Source organism: Geotrypetes seraphini, chromosome 6 (assembly GCF_902459505.1).
Source record: "Geotrypetes seraphini chromosome 6, aGeoSer1.1, whole genome shotgun sequence".
NCBI lineage: Eukaryota > Metazoa > Chordata > Amphibia > Gymnophiona > Dermophiidae > Geotrypetes > Geotrypetes seraphini.
The window spans coordinates 137,359,109-137,380,055 of record NC_047089.1 but is presented as its reverse complement, the minus strand read 5'-3'; the positions used below and the strand labels follow the sequence as shown (position 1 = coordinate 137,380,055).

Genomic DNA, 20,947 nt, shown 5'->3' with positions numbered 1-20,947 from the left:
AGAACACCTGCCCACCCTCTTCGCACTACCCTCAGGCGCTGCACTGCAGCTTGAGTACTCAAGCAAGGTCCTTGGCATCATTATCGATTCTTCTCTCTCCCTCAATGACCACCTCAACTCCTTGGCTAAATCATGCTTTTTCAGCCTCCACATGCTGAGGAAAGTAAGATCCTATTTTCGCCAACAACATTTCGCCGCCCTTGTCCAATCCATCATCCTCTCCAAATTAGACTACTGCAATGCCATCTACTTAAGCCTACCAAAAAAAAGTCTTCAAAGACTCCAGGTAATCCAGAATACTGCAGCCAAGTTGATCTTTGCAAAACGCAAGTCTGACCATGTCTCCCCACTCCTAGCCAAACTTCACTGGCTCCCAGTGATTTCCAGAATCCATTTCAAATGCTCTATGCCTGCCTTTTAAGATCATTCAAGGCATCCTTCCTCCCTTAATCCCACTATCTTATAACTCCTCGAGTCCTTACTCTACCAGACCTGCCCAAAGATATAAATTATCCTTCCTCTCTCTACACGGTATTCGCTATGCAGGCAAACTGGGAAAATCCCTTCTCTTCAGAATCACAAGTCTTTGGAACCTGGGCTCCCTCCAATTATTCCGCAAGCAACTGAAAACCTGGCTTTTCACTAAAATGTAATTCTATCCCCCTTACTCTTCTCTTCTATATATAAGTTCATGTAAACCTTTTTTATCCTTCTCTTCCTATATTTTAAGTTCTTGTAAACCGTGCCAAGCTCCACAACATCCGTGGAGATGATGCGGTATATAAACTTAAGGTTTAGTTTAGATAGTTTAGTTTAGGACATTTAACATACTTAATATTGACTGGGACATATGACATACTTGAAAACAAGAGGAAAGTGGGGGGAAATACAAATTAAAACCAAGAGAAAAAACAGAAGGATGATGAAGAAAGCCTTGATAGGGAGATGATGTAAAAGGGATCAATTCAGTAATCAGCTATGATGGACCTTGAGGTCATTTAGCATTCAAATATGTCTTTAAAAAGGAAGCATTTAAGGTTTCCCTTAAATTTATCTAAATTTTGTTCAGCCCTAATGTATGGAGGTAAAGAATTCCAGATAGAAGGGGCTGTGATTGCAAATGAAGTAGCCCTGCGAGTACTAATAATTTTTAAAGTTGGTATATGAAAAGGATGTTGAGATGCTGATCGTAAGATTCTCAAAGGATCATGAGGGATGAGGAACTTATGAATTAAGGCCTTCCCTAACAACTTGGCTGCGACCCCCGGCAGCAGGAGAGATGCCCACTCTCTCCTGCTGCATTAAAAAAAAAATCCTGCCTGACCGGACCTGAATGCGCAACAATAGGAGAAATGCCCACGGTACTATTCGAAAGTGTCCAGAGAAGAGCGACTAAAATGTTTAAGGGGCTGGAGAAGTTGCCGTACTGTGAGAGGTTACAGAAACTAGGCCTCTTCTCCCTTGAAAAGAGGAGACTGAGAGGGGACATGATCGAAACATTCAAGATAATGAAGGGAATAGACTTAGTAGATAAAGATACCCTCTCCAAGGTAGGGAGAACGAGAGGGCACACTCTAAAGTTAAAAGGGGATAGATTCCGTACAAATGTAAGGAAATTCTTCTTCACCCAGAGAGTGGTGGAAAACTGGAATGCTCTTCTGGAGGCTGTTATAAGGGAAAACACCCTCCAGAGATTCAAGACAAAGTTAGACAAGTTCCTGCTGAACCAGAACGTACGCATGTAAGGCTAGTCTCAGTTAGGGCACTGGTCTTTGACCTAAGGGCTGCCACGTTAGCAGACTGCTGGGCACAATGGACCATTGGTCTGAGCCAGCAGCGGCAGTTCTTATGTTCCTGCTGCAAATTAATAATTTTTTTAAAAACCTACCTGAACAGAACAAGCCCCCCCCCCCCCCCCCGCAGCAGGAGAGATGCCCACTCTCTCCTGCTAAGAGTGACCCCCCCCCCTTACCTGACAGATGAACCGGCAGGACAGAGATGGACATCCTCTTTGCAGCTGCTGCTGCATCATCTAAATTGGTTATTCCCCTCCCAGGTACATCTTGGGATGCACTGGGGAGGGGCTTGAGGCTCTGATTGATCCAGGGTGTGTAAGGCCCCTCCTATGGGGTGTCCAGGCCAATCAGAGCCCTAGGACCCTTTCTGATGCATCCGGGGAGAGCCCTCCCCAGATGCATCAGGAAGGGTCCTAAGGCTCTGATTGGCCCAGATGCCTAAGGCCCCACCTATGGAGTGTCCAGGCCAATCAGAGCTCTAGGACCCTTTCTGATGCATCCGGGGAGAGCCCTCCCTGGATGCATCAGGAAGGGTCCTAAGGCTCTGATTGGCCTGGACACTCCATAGGTGGGGCCTTAGGCATCTGGGCCAATCAGAGCCTTAGGACCTTTCCTGATGCATCCGGGGAGGGGCCTGAGGCTCTGAGTGGGCATCTCTCCTGCTGTCACGAGGGGGGGGGGAAGCGTTGGGATATTTTTGTGTGCAGCAGGAGAGAGTGGGCATCTCTCCTGCTGCCGGGGTGGGGGGATGCACATTTGGGTCAGGTTGGGCAGTGCAGATGGATTTTCTAGCAGTCTCTGACACTGACTGGCACCCTTTGACCAGTTGGTTTTTTTAGTCGCCAAAAGCCAAAGTCGCTTTTTAAAAATGGCTCGGTATTTTTTAAGAATCCACCAGAGGGCTAATTTCATTGTTGAAGAGCCCATTTGCATGTCAGTGTCGGAGACTGCTAGAAACCTTGCCAAAGAAGGAGATAATCCCTTTTAATAATCCGTCGCTAAACTGCGTACAGGCTAAACTGCCGGAAAACAGTTTAGTGACAACGTTAAAGCTTTGAGAATCTAGCCCTCTGTTCAGGTTCTGAAGCTCAAATAGTGTCTAAGAGTGTTTGACTTGGAGTCTGAAGTGCTAGATTTGCAAAGGCCTCGCTAACATCCTGTGTAACTGCGACACTTCAGAAACACTATGAAAAACTGGAAAATGACTAAGAGCTATAGGTCTACAAGAGCTGCATAGTTTGCTGTTATCTGCTGATGTGCACATCTGGTTTGAGGTTGGGAAAGCACATTGAACTATCTCAGACGATCAGTGAGAAGGGGCATGAAGGCAAAAATGGGTGTCCACATTTTTAACACAAAATTATTCAAAAGCATATTTCTCATATCACCAAGATAATACTCTTAAAATTAAAGACAGTTTTTCAGTTGAAACCATATTTAACCATGAATTCCATGATTTATGTTGTTCAAGCATCATTAATAAGTCATAGAGAGATCATAAGAGCCAACTTTTCAAAATGATTGGGAGTGCTTGACTCGCAACAAATTACCAAGTCCATATAAAGGAAATTTAAGTATGGTGAGTTGTGAACACAACTGGCCAAGCTGCCCTTAAATGAAAGTGCAGAAGGTGGTGCCTCACAGGAAGGCCTTGTAGATAAAAAATGGAAGTCCCACAAGTCTGTCTTCCTCCCCAACACCAGTTCATCTCCACAGTTCACCCTGCTCTCAGACCCTCTACACCACCCTCATGCTATGCCATCAAGTGCACTCTGGTCCATCTTTGCAACCCATATTCTTCCCCTTCCAGACAATTCTCTATAGTCCCTCTTCCCTAACAACCTGTGCACACCATACACTTTCTTTTCTCTTAGACCATTGCCACTAATTTCTCTTAGACCATCTCCCAACCTGCCTTAATGTCTTTTTCCTCTTCTGATTATTCTGCTTTTCCCTCACTTCAGTCTTAGGGTAGAACATTTAATATTACCCTGTATCTACTCTGACTTCTCTGTTCTGTACTCTTCTCGTTAGTTACTGCCTTACCCACTACTAAATCCTTCATAAGAACATAAAAATTTCCATACTGGGACAGATCGAAGGTCCATCAAGCCCAGTATCCTGTTTCCAACAGTGACCAACTCAGGTCCCGAGTACCTAGCTAGATCCCAAATTTTATGCTGCTTATCCTAGGAATAAGCAGTGGATTTCCCCAAGCCATCTCAATAATGACCTTTTAGGAAATTATCCAAACCTTTATCACACCCTGCTAAGCTAACGGATTTCACCACGTTCTCACTCTACCTTGGTCAGTGCCCCTCCCCTGCAGGCTAGGCACATCCATCCTTCATACTTCCTAAGCAGATTCATTATACATTTCAAATTTTTTTGCCCCACCCTTCCTGGCAAGGATCGTATTCCTACTATCCCTTCTCAGGGTCCCAGACACCATTCATATCTAGAATTCACAGACTGAAATACAACAACCGTTCCACATCCAGAACGGCCCTAAGAGCTGCTTCATCACCTTAATGTACAAACATTGGAAGCTCAGGAATCAATTGCTTGTCAGCACTTTGGGCCACATTTGCATGTGGTGCTTCTTGCTTTCAGTAGTGTAATAAGGGAGGCGGACTGCCCTGGGCGCAGACTTTGCAGGATGCTGATGCCTCTCCTCCTCTCCACCCCCCCCTCACATACCTCTTTAAATGTTCATCAGCATGAGCAGCATCTTCCATCTGCTGCTCACACCAGCCTCGACTCCCTTCTGACATCAATTCCTGGTTGCAGGACCAGGATGTGACGTCAGAAGAGAGCCAAGGCCGGTGCAAGCAGCAGGTGGAAAATGCTGCATACTCCAAACTTTTCAGGAGGTACATGGGGGATGGGGAGGCACACAATGTGGGGGGAAGAGTAAGGGGTGCATGGTGCAGTGACGCCGGGCACCACCACCCCAGGTGTCAACCTCCCTCACTACGCCACTCCTTGCTTTCAGACTAAAATTCCCAAAGATCACATGCTGAGAAGGAAATCAGTGAATCTAAAGGTGTGCAAACATAAAACCAGCCTTACTTGGTCAGACCAATGGTCCATCAAGCCCAGTAGCCCGTTCCCACGGTGGACAATCCAGGTCACCAGTCTCTGGCCAAAACCCACGCTGTAGCAATATTCCATGCTACTGATACAGGGCAAGCAGTGGTTTTCCCTGTGTCTTTCTCAATAACAGACTATGGACTTTTCCTCCAGGAATTTGTCCAAACCTTTCTTAAAACCCATTGTGTGCCAGCTCACCAGCCATGTCTGTGCTTTGTTCAGTGGGGAACTGAGTTAGCACTGACTCTAATGCAGTGTATTACAAACTGTGTGCGCCGCACGAGATTTCAGGTGTGACTTGAGACTCCGAGAAGGAGGAGAGGTGCCGTGCCGGTGAAAGGCACATCTTATAGGCAGTCAGCTAACGCCAGCGCCTCTCCTCTTCCATGGCATCTCTCCTCTGTGCCTCTTCTTTTTCAGCATCCCCCCCCCCTTCCCTCTGGCAGCTCAGGGCCCCATATGGAGGGTATCCACGCATGTGCGGTCATCAACGTGATGACATCTATGCACTTCCGGGTGCCCTTGAGCCGTGGCTGCCAGTTTAGTGTTCCATGGCTCAGAAAGTTTGCGAGACACTGCTTTAATGTCTTCTGCAAAAATGGAAATTGGCACCTCATCTGGTGGTAACAACTTTGACTCTAGCACAACATCCCTCTTACTCTCTGTCTTTTTAAAAAAAAAATTTTACCAAACACACCCTTCTTTATCCTCCATTCTCTGACCAGCACCATTATACCCCTGATCCCCTCTTTTCCTGGCCCACATTATATGGAAGGCTATAGGGTGGCACACCACTATAGCAGTACCCCTTTAATCATGGTGCCCTGCATAGCCACAAAAGCCATAGACCCCAAAAACTAGCCTTTTAATTTGATGCTTAAAGTGCTGAATGTTCTTAAAATCTAAAGCCCTGTTTTACTAAGCTGCAGGAGAGGTTTCTACCATGGGCCACGGTGCTAAATGCTCCAATGCTCATAGGAATTCTATGAGCATCGGAGCATTTAGCACTCCCGGCCACAATAGAAACCTCTATCGCAGCTTATAAAAGGGGATGTAAATGTCCACAATCCAGGCACTTCTTTGACCTGCCATTATAGTCAAATATATTTTATTGAGCTCAACAAGAATACAACAGCAGTAAACAAATGCAAGAAAAATAAGCTCAAGTTATATCCAATAATCCATGACAACAACCCAGATACCCAGTTCCCCAAACCATCCCTCCCCCATCCCCCACCCCCGGTCCTCCTTCAAAGTACAACACCATAATAATCCAGAATAGGATACAAAGTACAAAAATAGACAAATAGAGCAAATAATGAACAAAACAAAACCGAACAATGAAAATACAAAATATCAGCAAGTAAGTAAACGGCTACGAGCCACGGGAGTCATAGTAGTCCAAAAAGGTTCCCACGTACGTTGAAAAAGACGCCCTGAGAGGGAAGAAAAATCTCGGACATCCCGACGTTCCCACATCAGGAGAGTAATCATCTGGCATCTCCAGAGCGAGTAATCCGGCGCCTCTCCATCAAGCCATTTGAGTAAGATACATTTTAAAGCAATAAGAATTGTCCACTTGAGGAAGGCAGCCGCCTCCAGTTTCCGGGGGGGGGGGGGGAAATGGGGTATTTTGCCAAATAATAACACAGGAGAACGTAAAATGATAATGGACTGACCTGCAATTATAATTGTGAACAAATACTTGTCACAAAAATAATGATCTGCAGACTTCATGTTAGGCTACAATTACCGGTATTCAGAAAATAATCATCATCACATTAAAGGCAAGATAGTTGATGCGAGGCCAATTTAAATTAATATGAAATCCAGGCTATTGATCACTGAGGTCCTTTTTTATGGTTGCATGCTAATAGACTCCTTTTAATATTTGAGTTAAAAAAAATGATAGTCTTAAAATCTCTGTTTGGAATAAAGCTAGCACTCAAGTTAGGCACGCTTCTGTAATTATGCGCACAGCTTTTCAAAATGCCCGTGGCCACGCCCTCTTTTGAGTTATGTGCAAGTAGATTTCGTGTCCTGCCTTATAGCCAAAAGCAGGCACAAATTGTAAGGAGTGCCAATTAACTTCCATAACTGGTTGTTGGCACCCAATTATTGATAGTTTCGGGCTCGTTAATTCATTTATGTGCACATTTTGGGCACACGCCCAAATTTGGATGTGCAGATCTGGGCACCATATACAGAATCGTGATTTACTGTGTTAGTAAGTTACTACATGGTAAACTCTGTGAAGTGCTTTTATGTGTTTTTATAAAAGGGACCTTTAATGTGGAAAAATATATTAATTCAGTTTAATGCAAGAAGGCAAAAACATTTGAACATAAGAAATTAAATGAATTGCTGTTTATAGATTCATATGCTATTTAATACTCTAATTTGATTTCAGTAATATATTGCTTGAAACAATAACATTACTCTAATCAACGCAATCACTGAGCACTTTTGCTATGGGTAAATAGATGTTTTACCCATGGAGAGAGGCTTGCAAATTGCCATGTCTGTGCTTGGATTAATCCAGCTCATATTGTGTAGTTTGAAACTGGCTTCTTTTGAAATAACAAGGTCCTTTCAATGCTGTAATTACTGGTATCTGTCTCTGCCACTGAACCCAGCAGAGAATGCAAGTGCAAACAGAATGCATGTGAAACGCAACCATGATCGTTTGTGGGTTCAGGAGGATGAAAGTCATAGCCAAGTTGGATAGTGAAACTTTTTCCTTTTCTTACACTTGTGTTCCAGAGGGCTGGTAGAAGCACTTGTAAGATGTGCCAAACATTTCTGCAGCCCAGAAAACCCACAAGTAATTTTTAACACAGGGTTATCCCTCGTTGTATTTTAATGCTATGATTCTTTTTATGGAGGAGAGTGTGACACAGTGGTTAGAGCTACAGCCTTGGCACCCTGAGGTTATGGGTTCAAACCCTGTGCTGCTCTTGTGACCCTGAACAAGTCACTTAATCCTCCACTGCCCCAGGTACATTAGATAGATTGTGAGACCACGGGACAGGATGGAAAAATGCTTGAATACTTGAATGTATATACCTTAGGCTATAAGTGGTATATAAATACTTAAAAAAATAAAATAAATATGGGTTCTATCTAGATCAATGTTTCTCAACTCGATCCTGGAGTACCCCCTTGCCAGTCAGGTTTTCAGCATATCCACGATAAATATGCATAAACTTGATTTGCATACACTGCTTCCATTCTATGCAAATTTCTTTCATGCAAATTCATTGTGGATATCCTGAAAACCTGACTGGCAAGGGGGTACTCCAGGACTGAGTTGAGAAACACTGATCTAGACCTTTGAACCTGTGGCACACAGCATTTTTTAAAATGTTGGCCAGTGTTGGCATTTTATACTCAGATATTTTGTGTGGGACCCCACAGCTGGATGAATAATGGGTATAATTGAACTACCAGGACTTAGCTGAATAACTATCCAGATAAAATTACGTAGCTTAGCATTTTTTAGCTCTCCTAACTCTATCTGATTAGTTAGCAGACTGAATACGGTGGTCTGCTCGAATATCTAGATTAGCCCTGGTAGCTGTGAATTAAATATCCACAAATGGGTCTAGGATGATTCATCTATGCCGCTTCATCGCAGCCAGTTAATTGCGGCTGTTTCAGCGTGATGAATCTGATTCAGCATTTGGGAGGGGCAATGTTCCCCACATCTCCCCCTCCCCAAATAGACCTCCAAGCATCGGCCTCAGAACAGCAGGCTGCACGGCGAGGCTGGAAAGCAGGTAGGGTGGCTAGTGGGGAGCCCGGGCCCTGGGGGGAGAAGCTGCCACCAGAGCTGCTGCATCGCATCCTTCCACCGCTCAGGCAGTGGTGGCTCGCAGGGAGACCAGGCACCAGGGAGTGGGCTGGGGCATCTCTGCGGCGGTGACTGGCAGGGAGTTTTCAGCTACTTGTCGCATGACTGGGGCATCTGCCTGTGCCTCCTGAAGCCTCCCCATAATGGGATGATTCATTGCGGCCACATTGTAACATCCCACGATGAATTGCCCCATTCTGCCACAAACTAAGATGATGTCAGATTAATGTTACAACTTCCAAAAGAATTAGATCTGATCAAAATCAAGCTGGAGATCATAATTGCTGTAACGACTATTAATGGAGGAAAAGACCTCAGAGACCCTTAGTGAGGAAGCTAAAAAAGTTGTCCTTCGTTCATAATCTTTAGGGTCCAAGTTCTTTTTCATTGGTCTCAAAAACCTCTAATATTTATGTGTAACGCATTCTCATTATTTTATAAACAGATTTATTTTATCATAATTTTCTCTTTTTCTTTCAAATACTGCATTCTTCAAGCCTAATGTGACCTGTGGCGAGCAGAGCTAAGATTAGATGAAGCTTGATTGCTGCTGCACATGTGAATCCCCTGAGAAAGCCACAGACATATGAAGGGTGCTGCAAAGTTCTCAGCCCAGCCAAGAAGAGAATGACGTGGATATAATTCAATCAGTGATCTGAAACAATGTTAAGAAACATAGAATTTTGTTTCTGCAAATTGGCCCTCAACGAAATAAGATAACACTCTCTTTTCAGCTCCAGTGGTAAAATAATGCTCAGAATTTAGGAAGTTGGTTGGTTGGACGGGCTAAGAAAATATCAAGCACCCACTCGTATGGTGAATTGGACCACGTTGGGCTTGGAGAGTGCAGTATTTGAAAGAAAGAAAAGAAAATTCAATTAAGATAAATTAAAACTGTTTATCAAGTCACGAGAATGCATTACAACATATATGTTGGAGGTTTTATTGTGCATTTGAACATAAGGTTTTTGATCTGTTTTGCTTTTTGGACCTAATTTTGTGTGTCATTTTCAGAATTACTCCAGTTATTCTTTAAATAGTGACGTATGTTATATATTGTGTAACACTTTATTCTACATGATTTTTCTTAACTGCATGTTGTGCCATCTTTCACTATTTTTTAAATGTTTTGTTTAGATGACCATAAGGACAAACGTAAAAATAAAATCCTAAGTAAGACACAGAATTACCTTAACCTGTATGCTATTGATGGCCTTCGAACCTTGTGTATTGCCAAAAGAGTAAGTATTTTTTTTGTTCTTAATTCTATCTTGGTGCAATGGCCCTTAATGTATTTCTATGCAGGACATTTTCATTTTTTTTTTTTTTTAAAGTACAGCATTCATAACTTAAATAATGATGACTCCTTTTGGTTTTTGACATTTCATTTTCTTTTACATAGGTTCTTAATAAAGAGGAATATGCTCGTTGGTTGAAAAAGCACTTGCAAGCTGCTTCGTCCATTGAAAACAGGGCTGAACTGCTGTTTCAGTCTGCAAGTCACCTGGAAACAAACCTGCACCTTTTAGGTAATCGCTGCATTTCAAAAGATGAGACACAGGAGGCTTTTTCAAAATTGTATGGAATAGCCTTTTAGTAGAGGTGGTAGAGATTCTGCAAAACACCCTGATTCTACAAAACGCGTCTAAAGTTAAGCGCCATTTAGACGTCTAAGATAGGCATCCTTTGTAGAATTGCACTCAGATTGTGAGAGGGTTCACAGGTTCTGGCAGGAGGGACTGGTCATCCTTCCTGCCGTGATCGTTATGGGGGCAGGGGGACGAGTTGCCTATGCCGCTGAGCTGATCGTGGCAGCCGTGATCAGCTCAGAGGCCCGATCCAGAGCTTATACTTGTTTTAACTTGGTCTAAGTCAAAACGTATAAGTTCCGCCCAGGCAACCTGTCAGACTTTTTGATTATGGCTGCCAGATGACTAAGTCTAGGTCGGCCCACCTCCCACCCTACCCACTCCTCCAAAACCATCCCTTTTAACTCTGGACAGACAGAGGAAGGGAAAAGGCCTAAGCTGGTTTTAGATGTGTCTAAAACCCTGTTCGATTATCGGTACTTGGATAACCTTTCTTTTTGATTGTCCAAGTACCGATTTAGACAGGTTTTCAGATGTTTTGGGGGGGATTATATACCTCTTTGTGCATTTTGGTATCTGCTTAGGTTTAAATGGGCTACAAGCTTTTAAAATAAATCCCTAAAATCAAGTTCACTATTCTAAATCCCTAATTTAATAGAGAATATGTTGACCCTTGATCTTCAAGACCAGGTATTAATAATATAGCATCCACTTAAGAATAAACAAAAATCCCCAGCTCTTGTAAAGCTAAGCCAAAAGAACTTGGAAATACATTAAAAAGAAGGAGATTCCTGGGGTATTCCACAGAGGGTCTGCCAAGAAAAAGATAAAACACCATCCATCTTAATCTGATAACATCTCTGGGAAAGAAATTACTTAAACCAGTTAAAAACCAAACCAGAAAACCTCAGCTCATTTAATCTGAGCAGTAAAAGGTCATGAATGAGAATGTGGTTAGTACAGGCACATTAAAATTGTCTGTTTTCCTCTACATAATATATCTCTCATATCCAGATACTAATGTCATTAATAAACTTTCAGTGCTATAAACACTTCTAAATCCAGACTATGAAGGTTATAAACAATTGTTAAGAGGGCCCAAAAGAGAGATCAAAGAATAAAAATGGTGATCAGATGATAGCCCAGTCTGGAAAGTCCAGGAAAACAAGCCAATGAACAGAAGGGAACAGACACCAGTGTGGATAAGGAGAAGCATCAACCAGACCTGACGTGGCCCAATTTCATCAAACACTTGTATCAGGGGAATTGCAATCTCTGTCTAAAACAGAAATATATATAACACATTAATACCCTGACTCTAAAACACTTAGGGCTCCTTTTACAAAGGCGCGTTAGGGCCTTAACGCGCAGAATAGCGTGCGCTAAAATGCCGCGCGCACTAGACGCTACCGCCTCCTCTTGATCGGGCGGTAGTTTTTTGGCTAGCGCACGCTAATCCGGTACGTGCACTAAAAACGCTAGCGCACCTTCGTAAAAGGAGCCCTTAATTGAGAAAAATGTAAGTTAGAAACAATTATAAAATGTTCTGATCTTAAAAACAGCCATATTGATGAAATTTTGTCATTATTATTATTTTATTTATCAAGTTTCATACTTCTTACCAAACAAAAATCGTGTACAGAAAAGACTGATTTAGTTTAATACATATCTAGGAACAAAAAATATATATAAAGAAATATAATAAATCATTCTCAAGTCTACCATTTTTAGTTCCAAGATTACACAGAGCAGAATTTAATAGGATATTACAAGACTATCAAGACAGAAAAAAGGCAAATTATATCATCTAGTGCCTGGTTCCCAGAGAATATCAGCATTCTAAGAGCTCTAAACTTCATCCTCCTTCAAGGCGATTCATGGACAGGTTCAAAGAATACATATTTCAGGGATTGATAACTCTCTATACATTTGCATGTATATAAACCCACCGGGATTTATAATAAATTATCAATCGCTCTAATTAATTAATAAACGATTATTTCATGCACACAAAAAGAGCTACTTTGCATAAATACTCAATTATTTTATTAACTCACAATTAGTATATAACTTATAATTAAAATTCGTTTAAACATACTTCATACATTCAATACATTCAAATACATCTGAAGCTCTCCCAATCCCTTCTAAAAATCCCACTATAAGAGTTCTTTCACTATAAAGTAATGTCCGTTGTTCAACATCACGGAATATGAGATAGTACAGTACTGGTATAAGAATTGTAGGTGGATATTTGTGTTAGTTTTTGTTATATTTTATTATGTATGTATTTGAATTGTGCTCGGCTAAGAATTTAGGTGGAACAGAAATTTTAAATAAAATAATAAAAATAAATACAAACCTACATTCGCTACAAAGTTGGTGTAAAAGTACTCAAGTATTTTATAAAATGCAGCAACTTTGTTCCCTTTTGGTCTATTCTCTGCACCCCAGCAACACCATATGCTTTCCTGGGGGCAGAGAGCAGTTTGCTAAAACATTGATTTGCACTGTATATGTAATTAGGTGTTTTTCTGAATGTAAAACTGTTTGTTTGTTTGTTTGGTTTTTTACAGTGCATCTAGGGAAACCTTTGTGAAATTATCTGTGTATTTCCTAAACTTGTTTTCTAAAGATTGCACGTTCATGTTTTCCTATGTTGTGATTGGTGGTTGAATGAACTTGGCTACTTCTAAGGGTACCAGTGAGATGATTTATCTTCTTCTTAAAAACAAAGTTCTAAGGATTTAATCTTGTTTTGATAGATTTCCAGATGGCCCTCTTTCCAAACATCATTGCTTTCATCCTCTCTAGATAACTTTGCTTAATGTGCTGTATTTCTATTTACAGAGTTAGTCTTTCACCTTAAGCTCTTCCTTAAATAATGTTTCTGTAGATACCTTAAGTAGATGTTGCTAAAACATTGATTTGCATTGTATATGTATTCAGGTGCAACTGGTATAGAAGACCGTTTACAGGATGGCGTACCAGAAACCATTGCCAATCTACGTAAAGCTGGACTGCAGATCTGGGTTCTCACTGGAGATAAACAAGAGACAGCAATAAATATTGGTTACTCCTGCAAACTATTAGATCATGATGAAGAAATTATCATGCTGAATGCTGAGTCACAGGTGGGCTGTTCATAATAACTTATTTACTGTGATGCCTTAGCCCTATTTTAGAAATTCTGTTCATGTTTTAGACATCTGAAAACCAGCATTCAGACATTCATGTTGCATAGATGCCCAAATCCCAATTTTATAAAGTCAGGATATGGATATCTAGGGAAAGGCCAAAATATAGATGGAGGAAGTTCAAAAGTGTCATTGTGAGACTCAAAGGTGAAGGGGAGGACTATGTAGAAGCTGATAAACATAAGGCTGAATTGCTAATGTTTCTATTCTGTGTACACAGCTGAAACGCCAGGAGCAGGACCACAGAAGACAAAAGCAAATAGGGCTGGAGGTGTGGTAGACCCTGATCAATTTTCAGAGAATTGTGTTCATGAGGAGCTAGCTAAACTAAAGGTGGACAAAGCGATGGGGCCGGATGGTGTACATCTGAGGGTACTGAAGGAAATTATGGAAGTTCTGGTGGCTCCACTGGCTGACCTTTTCAATGCTTCTTTAGTCAGGAGTGGTACCGGGAGACTGGAGAAGGGCAGGTGTGGTCTCTCTCCACAAAAGTGGAAGTAAGGAAGAAGTAGGGAACTACAGGGCTATAAGTCTGACTTCTGTAGTAAGTAAGTTAATGGAAATGCTTCTAAAACAGAGAATAGTGACATTTCTGGAATCCAGTGGCTTACAGGACCTGAGGCAACATGGGTTCACTAGAGGCAGGTCTTGTCAGACAAATCTGGTCAATTTATTTGTTTGGATAAATAGAGGGAGTGCATTAGATGGAGTGTATTTAAATATTAACAGAGCCTTTGACAGTGTTCCACACAGATGTCTAATAAATAAACTGAGTGCCCTCGGGATGAGCCTTAAAGAGACAGACTGGGTCAGGAACTGGTTAATAATAATAATAATAATTTTATTCTTATATACCGCCATACCCAGCGAGTTCTAGGCGGTTTACATCAGTTAGATTAGGATCTGCATAGACAAGCAGATTTACAACTATTTATCAGAATTACAGCTTTGATCGAACTAAACACAGGATGTGGAAAGTAGGGAAAAGGGATGGCATCGTGAAGGAGGAGAAGTGGAGGGGGGGGCGAGGTGTTATTGTCGGAGGGGGGGGGACAATTAGGGTCTTGTTTGCTGAATAGGTAGGTTTTAAGTAATTTTCTGAAGCCGAGGTAAGTGGGGGCCTCGAGTATCATTTGGGCTAGCCATGGGTTCAGCTTAGCTGCTTGGAAGGCGAAAGTTTTGTCCAGGAATCTTTTGAGGTGACAAAGTTTGAGCGAAGGGAAGGCAAATAGCTGAATTCGACGGAATTTCTTGTTGGTGCAATAGAGGTTAAAGTGGGGATTGATGTAACTTGGTGAAGAACTGTTTACAGCCTTATAGCAGAAGCATGCGAATTTAAAAAGAACTCTAGACTCGAATGGCAGCTAGTGAAGTTGGTGGTAGAAAGGGGTGACGTGTTCCCATTTCTTTAGGCCAAAGATGAGGCGCACGGCAGTATTTTGGATTATTTTTAGTCTCCTGGTAGTTTTCTTCGTGGCGTTAAGGTAGATGATGTTGCAGTAATCTAGAATGCTGAGGATGGAGGATTGTACAAGAAGGCGGAAAGAAGTGTCATTGAAGTATTTTTTTATGGTGCGAAGTTTCCAAAGTACAGAGAAGCTTTTCCTGACGATGAGGTCGGTGTGATTTTCTAGGGAAAGATTTTTGTCCAGCGTGACTCCCAGGATTTTTAAGGTCGGTTCGAAGGGGAAGGTCATTCCTTTCAGTTGAATTGTGGCTTCCTTGATTTTGTCTTTGGGGGTGGCTAGGAAGAATTTTGATTTGTTAGGGTTTAGTTTCAGTCTGAATGATAGCATCCAGAGTTCAATCTGGTTGAGAATGTTTGTAATGTGGTCGAGTATTTCTTGTGAGAGATTGGTAAGTGGGATGGATATTGTGATGTCGTCTGCATAAATGAAGAATTTGAGCCTGAGGTTATGTAGAAGATTACCTAGGGAGGCCAGGTAGATATTGAATAGGGTGGGGGGGTGATAGGGGGGAGCCCTGCGGGACCCCGCAGGTGTTGTCCCAGCTATATGAGAAAGAGTTATTCTTGAATACCTTATAGGATCTATTTCTTAGGAACCCCTGAAACCAGTTGAGGACCTGGTCTGAGATGCCAATGTGAGCCAGGCATTCAAGGAGAATGGTGTGGTCGACCAGGTCAAAAGCACTGCTCAGGTCCAGTTGTATGATCAAGGCACTTGAGCCCTGACTAAAGAGCGTGTGGAGGTGGTCAAGGGAGGCTATGATGGTTTCAGTGCTGTGGTCCGTGCGAAAGCCTGATTGATGGTCGCTTAGAATATTGAATTTTTCTAGGTATGCGGAGAGTTCCGCCTTTACCAACCCCTCCGCTATTTTGGTGAATAAGGGGATGCTGGCAATCGGTCTGTAATTAGATGAGGAATTAGGTGGTTCTTTCACGTTTTTTATAATTGGGGTGATCATAATATGACCTTGCTCAGACGGGAAGTTTCCTGAGGATAATAGGTAATTAACTCATGTCATCATTTTTGCTTTAAAGTGGGGGGGGTGCAGTTTTCATGATATTTGGTGGGCATGTATCCAAATTGCAGTGGGAGTGTGTATATTTGTTGTAGTAAGTATTGAAGGTTTGCCAGTCGATTACTGTGAATTGTTTCCAACTAAGGTCTACTCTGGCTCCTGGGTCTGGGTTTGATAAATACAAGTCTGGGAGAATGGGGAAAAACTCGAGGGGATTGGGCCTGGTAGGTAGTGTTGATCTTAATTTTTGAATCTTGGTGTTGAAGAAGTCAGCAAGGGAGTTGGCAGTTAAGGTGGATTCTTCGTGTATGTTTGTGAAGGTCTCTGTGTTATATAGGTCATTAACCAGTTTGAAGAGATTACTACTGTTGGTTTTTATATTTCCGATTTTGTGGGAGTAGAAATTTTTTCTTTTTTCATTAGTGAGGTTTTTGTAATTTTTTAATTTTAGTCTCCAGGCCAATCTGTGTTCTGGGGTTCCGGATTTTTGCCATAGTCTTTCAGCTTTTCTGAGATCCTTCTTGCATAGCAGCAGTTCAGGATCGAACCAGGCCTCTTGGTTAGGGGTTCTAATTCTGCGGGTTTTTATGGGGGCTATCTTGTTTAGTATGTTAGTACTATCCTGGATCCAGGAGGTCATGAGTTGTTCCGTTTCTTCGGTTGGAATGGTGTTAATTTCGAAACGGGACCAGAATTCCGTTGGGTCAATCTTTCCTCTGGTAGTGTGGGTTTTGATGATTCTTGTTTTGCTGCGTTTAGCGGGTTTGTGTTGGCATCCAATGGTGAAGGTACATAGACGGTGGTCGGACCAAAGGGAGTCTGACCAGTTGCCTTGTTTCCAGTAAAATGTGGGGTTGGCCTGTTCCTTGGAGGAGAGAGTCACCAGATCTTACTGATGACCTCTTTGGTGGGTTATGACAGGGGGGTGTTTGTCATAGCCTAGTTGGGAGAGCAGTGACCAAAGATCTGAGATTTCTGGTTGGTCAGTTTGCTCGAGGTGTATGTTGATGTCCCTGCATAGTAGGTTGTAGGGGCTTGTTAAAGAATTGGTTAGAAGGGATTCTGCGAAGTCCTCTTTGGTCGTGGTCCATTTTTTTGGAGGTATATAGAATAAAGTTATGGTTAATGAGGAGGGCAATGATTTCGATGTTAGGGAGATGGTTAGAATTTCGGAGTTGGGCGAAGATATTGTGTTGAGAATGGTACCGTTTAGGTGGTCTCGGAAGATTATTGCTAGTCCTCCTCCTCTTCCCCATGTTCTGGCTAGTGAGAGAATCTTGAATCCTGGTGGTAGACAATCTTTAATGATGATGTCTTTATCTGATAGCAACCAGGTTTCAGTGAGGAGGACGAAGTCGGGGTTAGTTTCAATCAGCCAATCTTTGATCAGTGACGATTTGTTCCTCATTGATCTGATGTTTAAGTAAAAACCAAGTAGGAACTGATGGTTGGAGTGGTCGATTAGGGAGTAGTGGGAGTAAGCAAGTTTTTTTAGGGTTCTTGGTTTTTTTGGGTGGGGCTTGGTCGGTTTGTGGGGGCGGGGGGATCATGGGCGAATAGGTGTGGAAGGCAACAGATGGTAGTAATCAATGGAGATCATTCTGAGAAAAGGGATGTTACCAGTGTTGTACCTCAAGGTTTGCTTCTTGACCCTGATCTTTTTAACATTTTTGTAAGCGATATTGCTGACGGGATATCTGTTAAGATTTTCCCATGTGCAGATGATACCAAAATCTGCAGTAGAGTAGACACCCACGATGGTGTGGATAACTTGAGGAAGGATCTAGTGAAGATTGAAAGATGGTCTGAATTTTGGCAGCTAATATTTAATGCTAAGAAATGTAAGTTTGTGCATTTGAGGCCTGCAAAAACTCGAAGGAATGGTAAAGATTAGTGTTTGAAGAACTTTTGTGCACAAAAGAGAAGCGGGACTTGGGTGTAGGTGATGAACTTGATTGAAAAGGCGATGATGAATGCTAGAAAGATGCAGGGTTCTGTCTTAGTTCCTCTTCTCTCTCTACACCTCTTCCCTCGGTGCCCTGATCTCCTCCCTTGGCTTCCAGTATCAAGTATATGCTGATGACTCCCCAGATCTATCTCTCTACACCCGAAATGTCACCTAAAGTTCAAGAAAAAGTCTCTGCCTGTTTGGCTGTCATTGCTACCTGGATGTCCTGCTGTTATCTGAAACTAAATATGTCCAAGACTAAGCTGATTCTCTTTCTTCCTAAACCATCTGCTCCTCCTTCTTCTTTCTCCATCTTGGTAAATAATACTGTCATTGTTCCAGTCTCCTCTGCTCGCAACCTTGGAGTCGTCTTTGATTCCGACCTCTCATTTTCTACGCACATCCTACAAGCTTCTAAGACCCATCACATCTATCTCTTCAATGTCGCCAAAAATCACCCCTTCCTCTCTGAGCACACTACCCGGACCCTTGTCCATGCTCTCGTAACTCACACTTAAATTACTGCAATCTACTTCTAACTGGTCTCCTGCAGTGTCGCCTCTCCCCCTTGCAATCTGTGCAAAACTCTGCTGCACGACTCATCTTCTACCAACCTCGCTATACTCATGTCACCCCTCTCCTTAAGTCACTTCACTGGCTCCCTATCTGCCATTGCATGCAGTTCAAGCTCCTATTGATGACCTACAAGTGTGTTCATTCTGCTGCCCCTCAATATCTCTCCTATCTTCTCTCTTCTTATACTCCTCCCAGAGAACTCCATTCCTCAGATAAGCTGCTTTTAGCTGTACCCTTCTCCTCCACTGCCAATTCCATACTTCGTTCCTTTCATCTGGCTGCCTCCTATGGCTGGAATAGATTGCCTGAATTTGGCCGCCGGGCCCCTTCCCTTGCCTTGTTTAAAGGCAGACTGAAAGCCCACCTTTTTGATATAAACTTCAATCCTTAACCCTACTCCTCTGCCCACCATCCCAGCCAGCTGATTAACCATGCCCCTTAACTGTATCCATGACATCCTGTTTTTCTGTCTTGGTTGTATAGATTGTAAGCTCTTTCGAGCAGGAACTGTTTTATTTTTTTATGACTCTGTACAGTGTTGCGTACATCTGGTAGCACTATAGAAATAATTAATAGTAGTAGAAGCATAGAGAGAGGAATGGCCAGTAGGAAAAAAGAGATATTAATGCCCCTGGTGAGACATCATTTAGAATATTGTGTATAATTCTGGAGGACGCAACTTCAAAAAGGATATAAAAAGGGTGGATTCAGTCCAGAGGAAGATAACTAAAATGGTTGATGATGGTCTATGTCAGAGTTTTCCAACCTGCGGCCCAAGGGTCACATATGGCCCGGTGAAATATATTGTGTGGCCCCGGTCGAGGGCGATGCAGTGTTTTCCTCAGCAGCCCCCGGGTGTTTACCGTCTTGCTGGCTCCCTCCTCTGTCTTGCTGCAGCTTTTGCGCATTTGTGCGGCCCCAGAAACATTGGACACCTCTGGTCTATGTCATAAGGTGTATGGGGACTTAAAGATCTCAATACTGTATGTATACTTTGGAGGAAAGGCAGGAGAGGGGAGATATGACAGAGATGTTTAAATCAAAAATACAAAAGATATATTACTCACCAGGGATGGGCTAAACACCCCCGATAAACATTTCATACAAAAAGGTGGAGAAAAAGCCTCAAAATTTCATAAACATCAGCAGTCAACTATCAAAATGATATAAGTTCAAATTTGCTTAATTCCCTATCATTGGCAAAAAAACTCCATCACCACAGAAATGTAATTATCAAAAGGGTACTAAACCCATCACAGTGCACAGGAAAAGAAAAACCAAAAAGTTTTACTTAGCTTGGGATCCATGGTCTGAAGAACGCCGTATAGATATAAATGTCTGGCCAGACTCGATGAAACAACTGTAATGTTCTATTTACAGGTCTGTCACAGAAAGAAATTAAACGATTACAAATAATCCAGAACTCCGCAATTAAATTAATCTTTAAGGCTAAAAAATTCGATCATGTCACACCCCTGCTTAAGAAAGCACACTGGCTCCCAGTAGCACATAGAATAGTATTTAAACAATGTTTACTCATTTTTAAAGCTTTAGAACACAAAACTCCTGCCTTTATATTTAGACTTTTAATACCCTATACTTCCTCTAGATCTCTTAGATCTCAAGATCAGCAACTTTTAGCTATTCCCTCACTAAAAGTTATCAACACAAGGCGTAACACTATCTTTTCCATAACAGCTCCTCAATCTTGGAACAATCTTCCACTGTACATAAGACAGGAAAAAAACTTAACAAAATTTAAGTCAGAACTTAAAAGTTTTCTATATATTGACGCCTTTAATAACTGATCTTTCTTTTTTTCTCTCCGCATCCATAATTCAAAAGGTCAATTGTCTTTGTCCCCATTCCTATTGTTTTTCCCCTGAATTTAATTAAATATTTTAAACTTGAATTAGTGATTGTTTTATCGAATGTAACCATTAAATATCTTTCCTTTTGTTTCACTATAACCTATTTAAATTACCTTTAAATGTAACGTTATTTGTGTTATGTGTATTTTAGATAATTGTTTGTTTAATTTAATAATTACAAGTGTGTCACCAACCATTTTATTTGTACATCGCCTTGAATTTTGAATTGGCGATAAATCAAAAATACTTAATAAACTTGGATAAACTTGGATAAACGATGAACAATCCAGAAGCCATGCCCAATTCCAACAAGTGCCTTATTTTGCCCTTCAAGGGCTTCCTCAGGGAATGTGAAATTAGTTGAAAAACTCTGCTCCCATTCCGTGCACGCTGGCACAAGAAATGGCTCCTGCTTAAAAAGAACCCAAGGATCCAACTTCTGGAGGCTTTTCCGGGCTACAACAGCAGCTGCTGACCAGGATTGAAAACAGCTGATGACCTGAAAGTGCTCCTCTATCAAAACTGGAAGAAGTTTTAAAC

The 20,947-nt window shown here is 41.9% G+C and overlaps 1 protein-coding gene across 2 annotated transcripts in view; it reads left to right on the top strand.

The window, feature by feature from the left end:
- Positions 1-20,947, top strand: part of ATP10A (ATPase phospholipid transporting 10A (putative)) — a 297,371-nt gene that overhangs the window by 227,355 nt on the left and 49,069 nt on the right. For both annotated transcript variants that reach the window (XM_033948248.1, XM_033948247.1), the window contains exons 11-13: positions 9,880-9,983; positions 10,145-10,271; positions 13,281-13,465. In XM_033948248.1, coding sequence (XP_033804139.1) covers positions 9,880-9,983; positions 10,145-10,271; positions 13,281-13,465 — 416 coding nt within the window. The remainder of the gene's footprint in view (positions 1-9,879; positions 9,984-10,144; positions 10,272-13,280; positions 13,466-20,947) is intronic.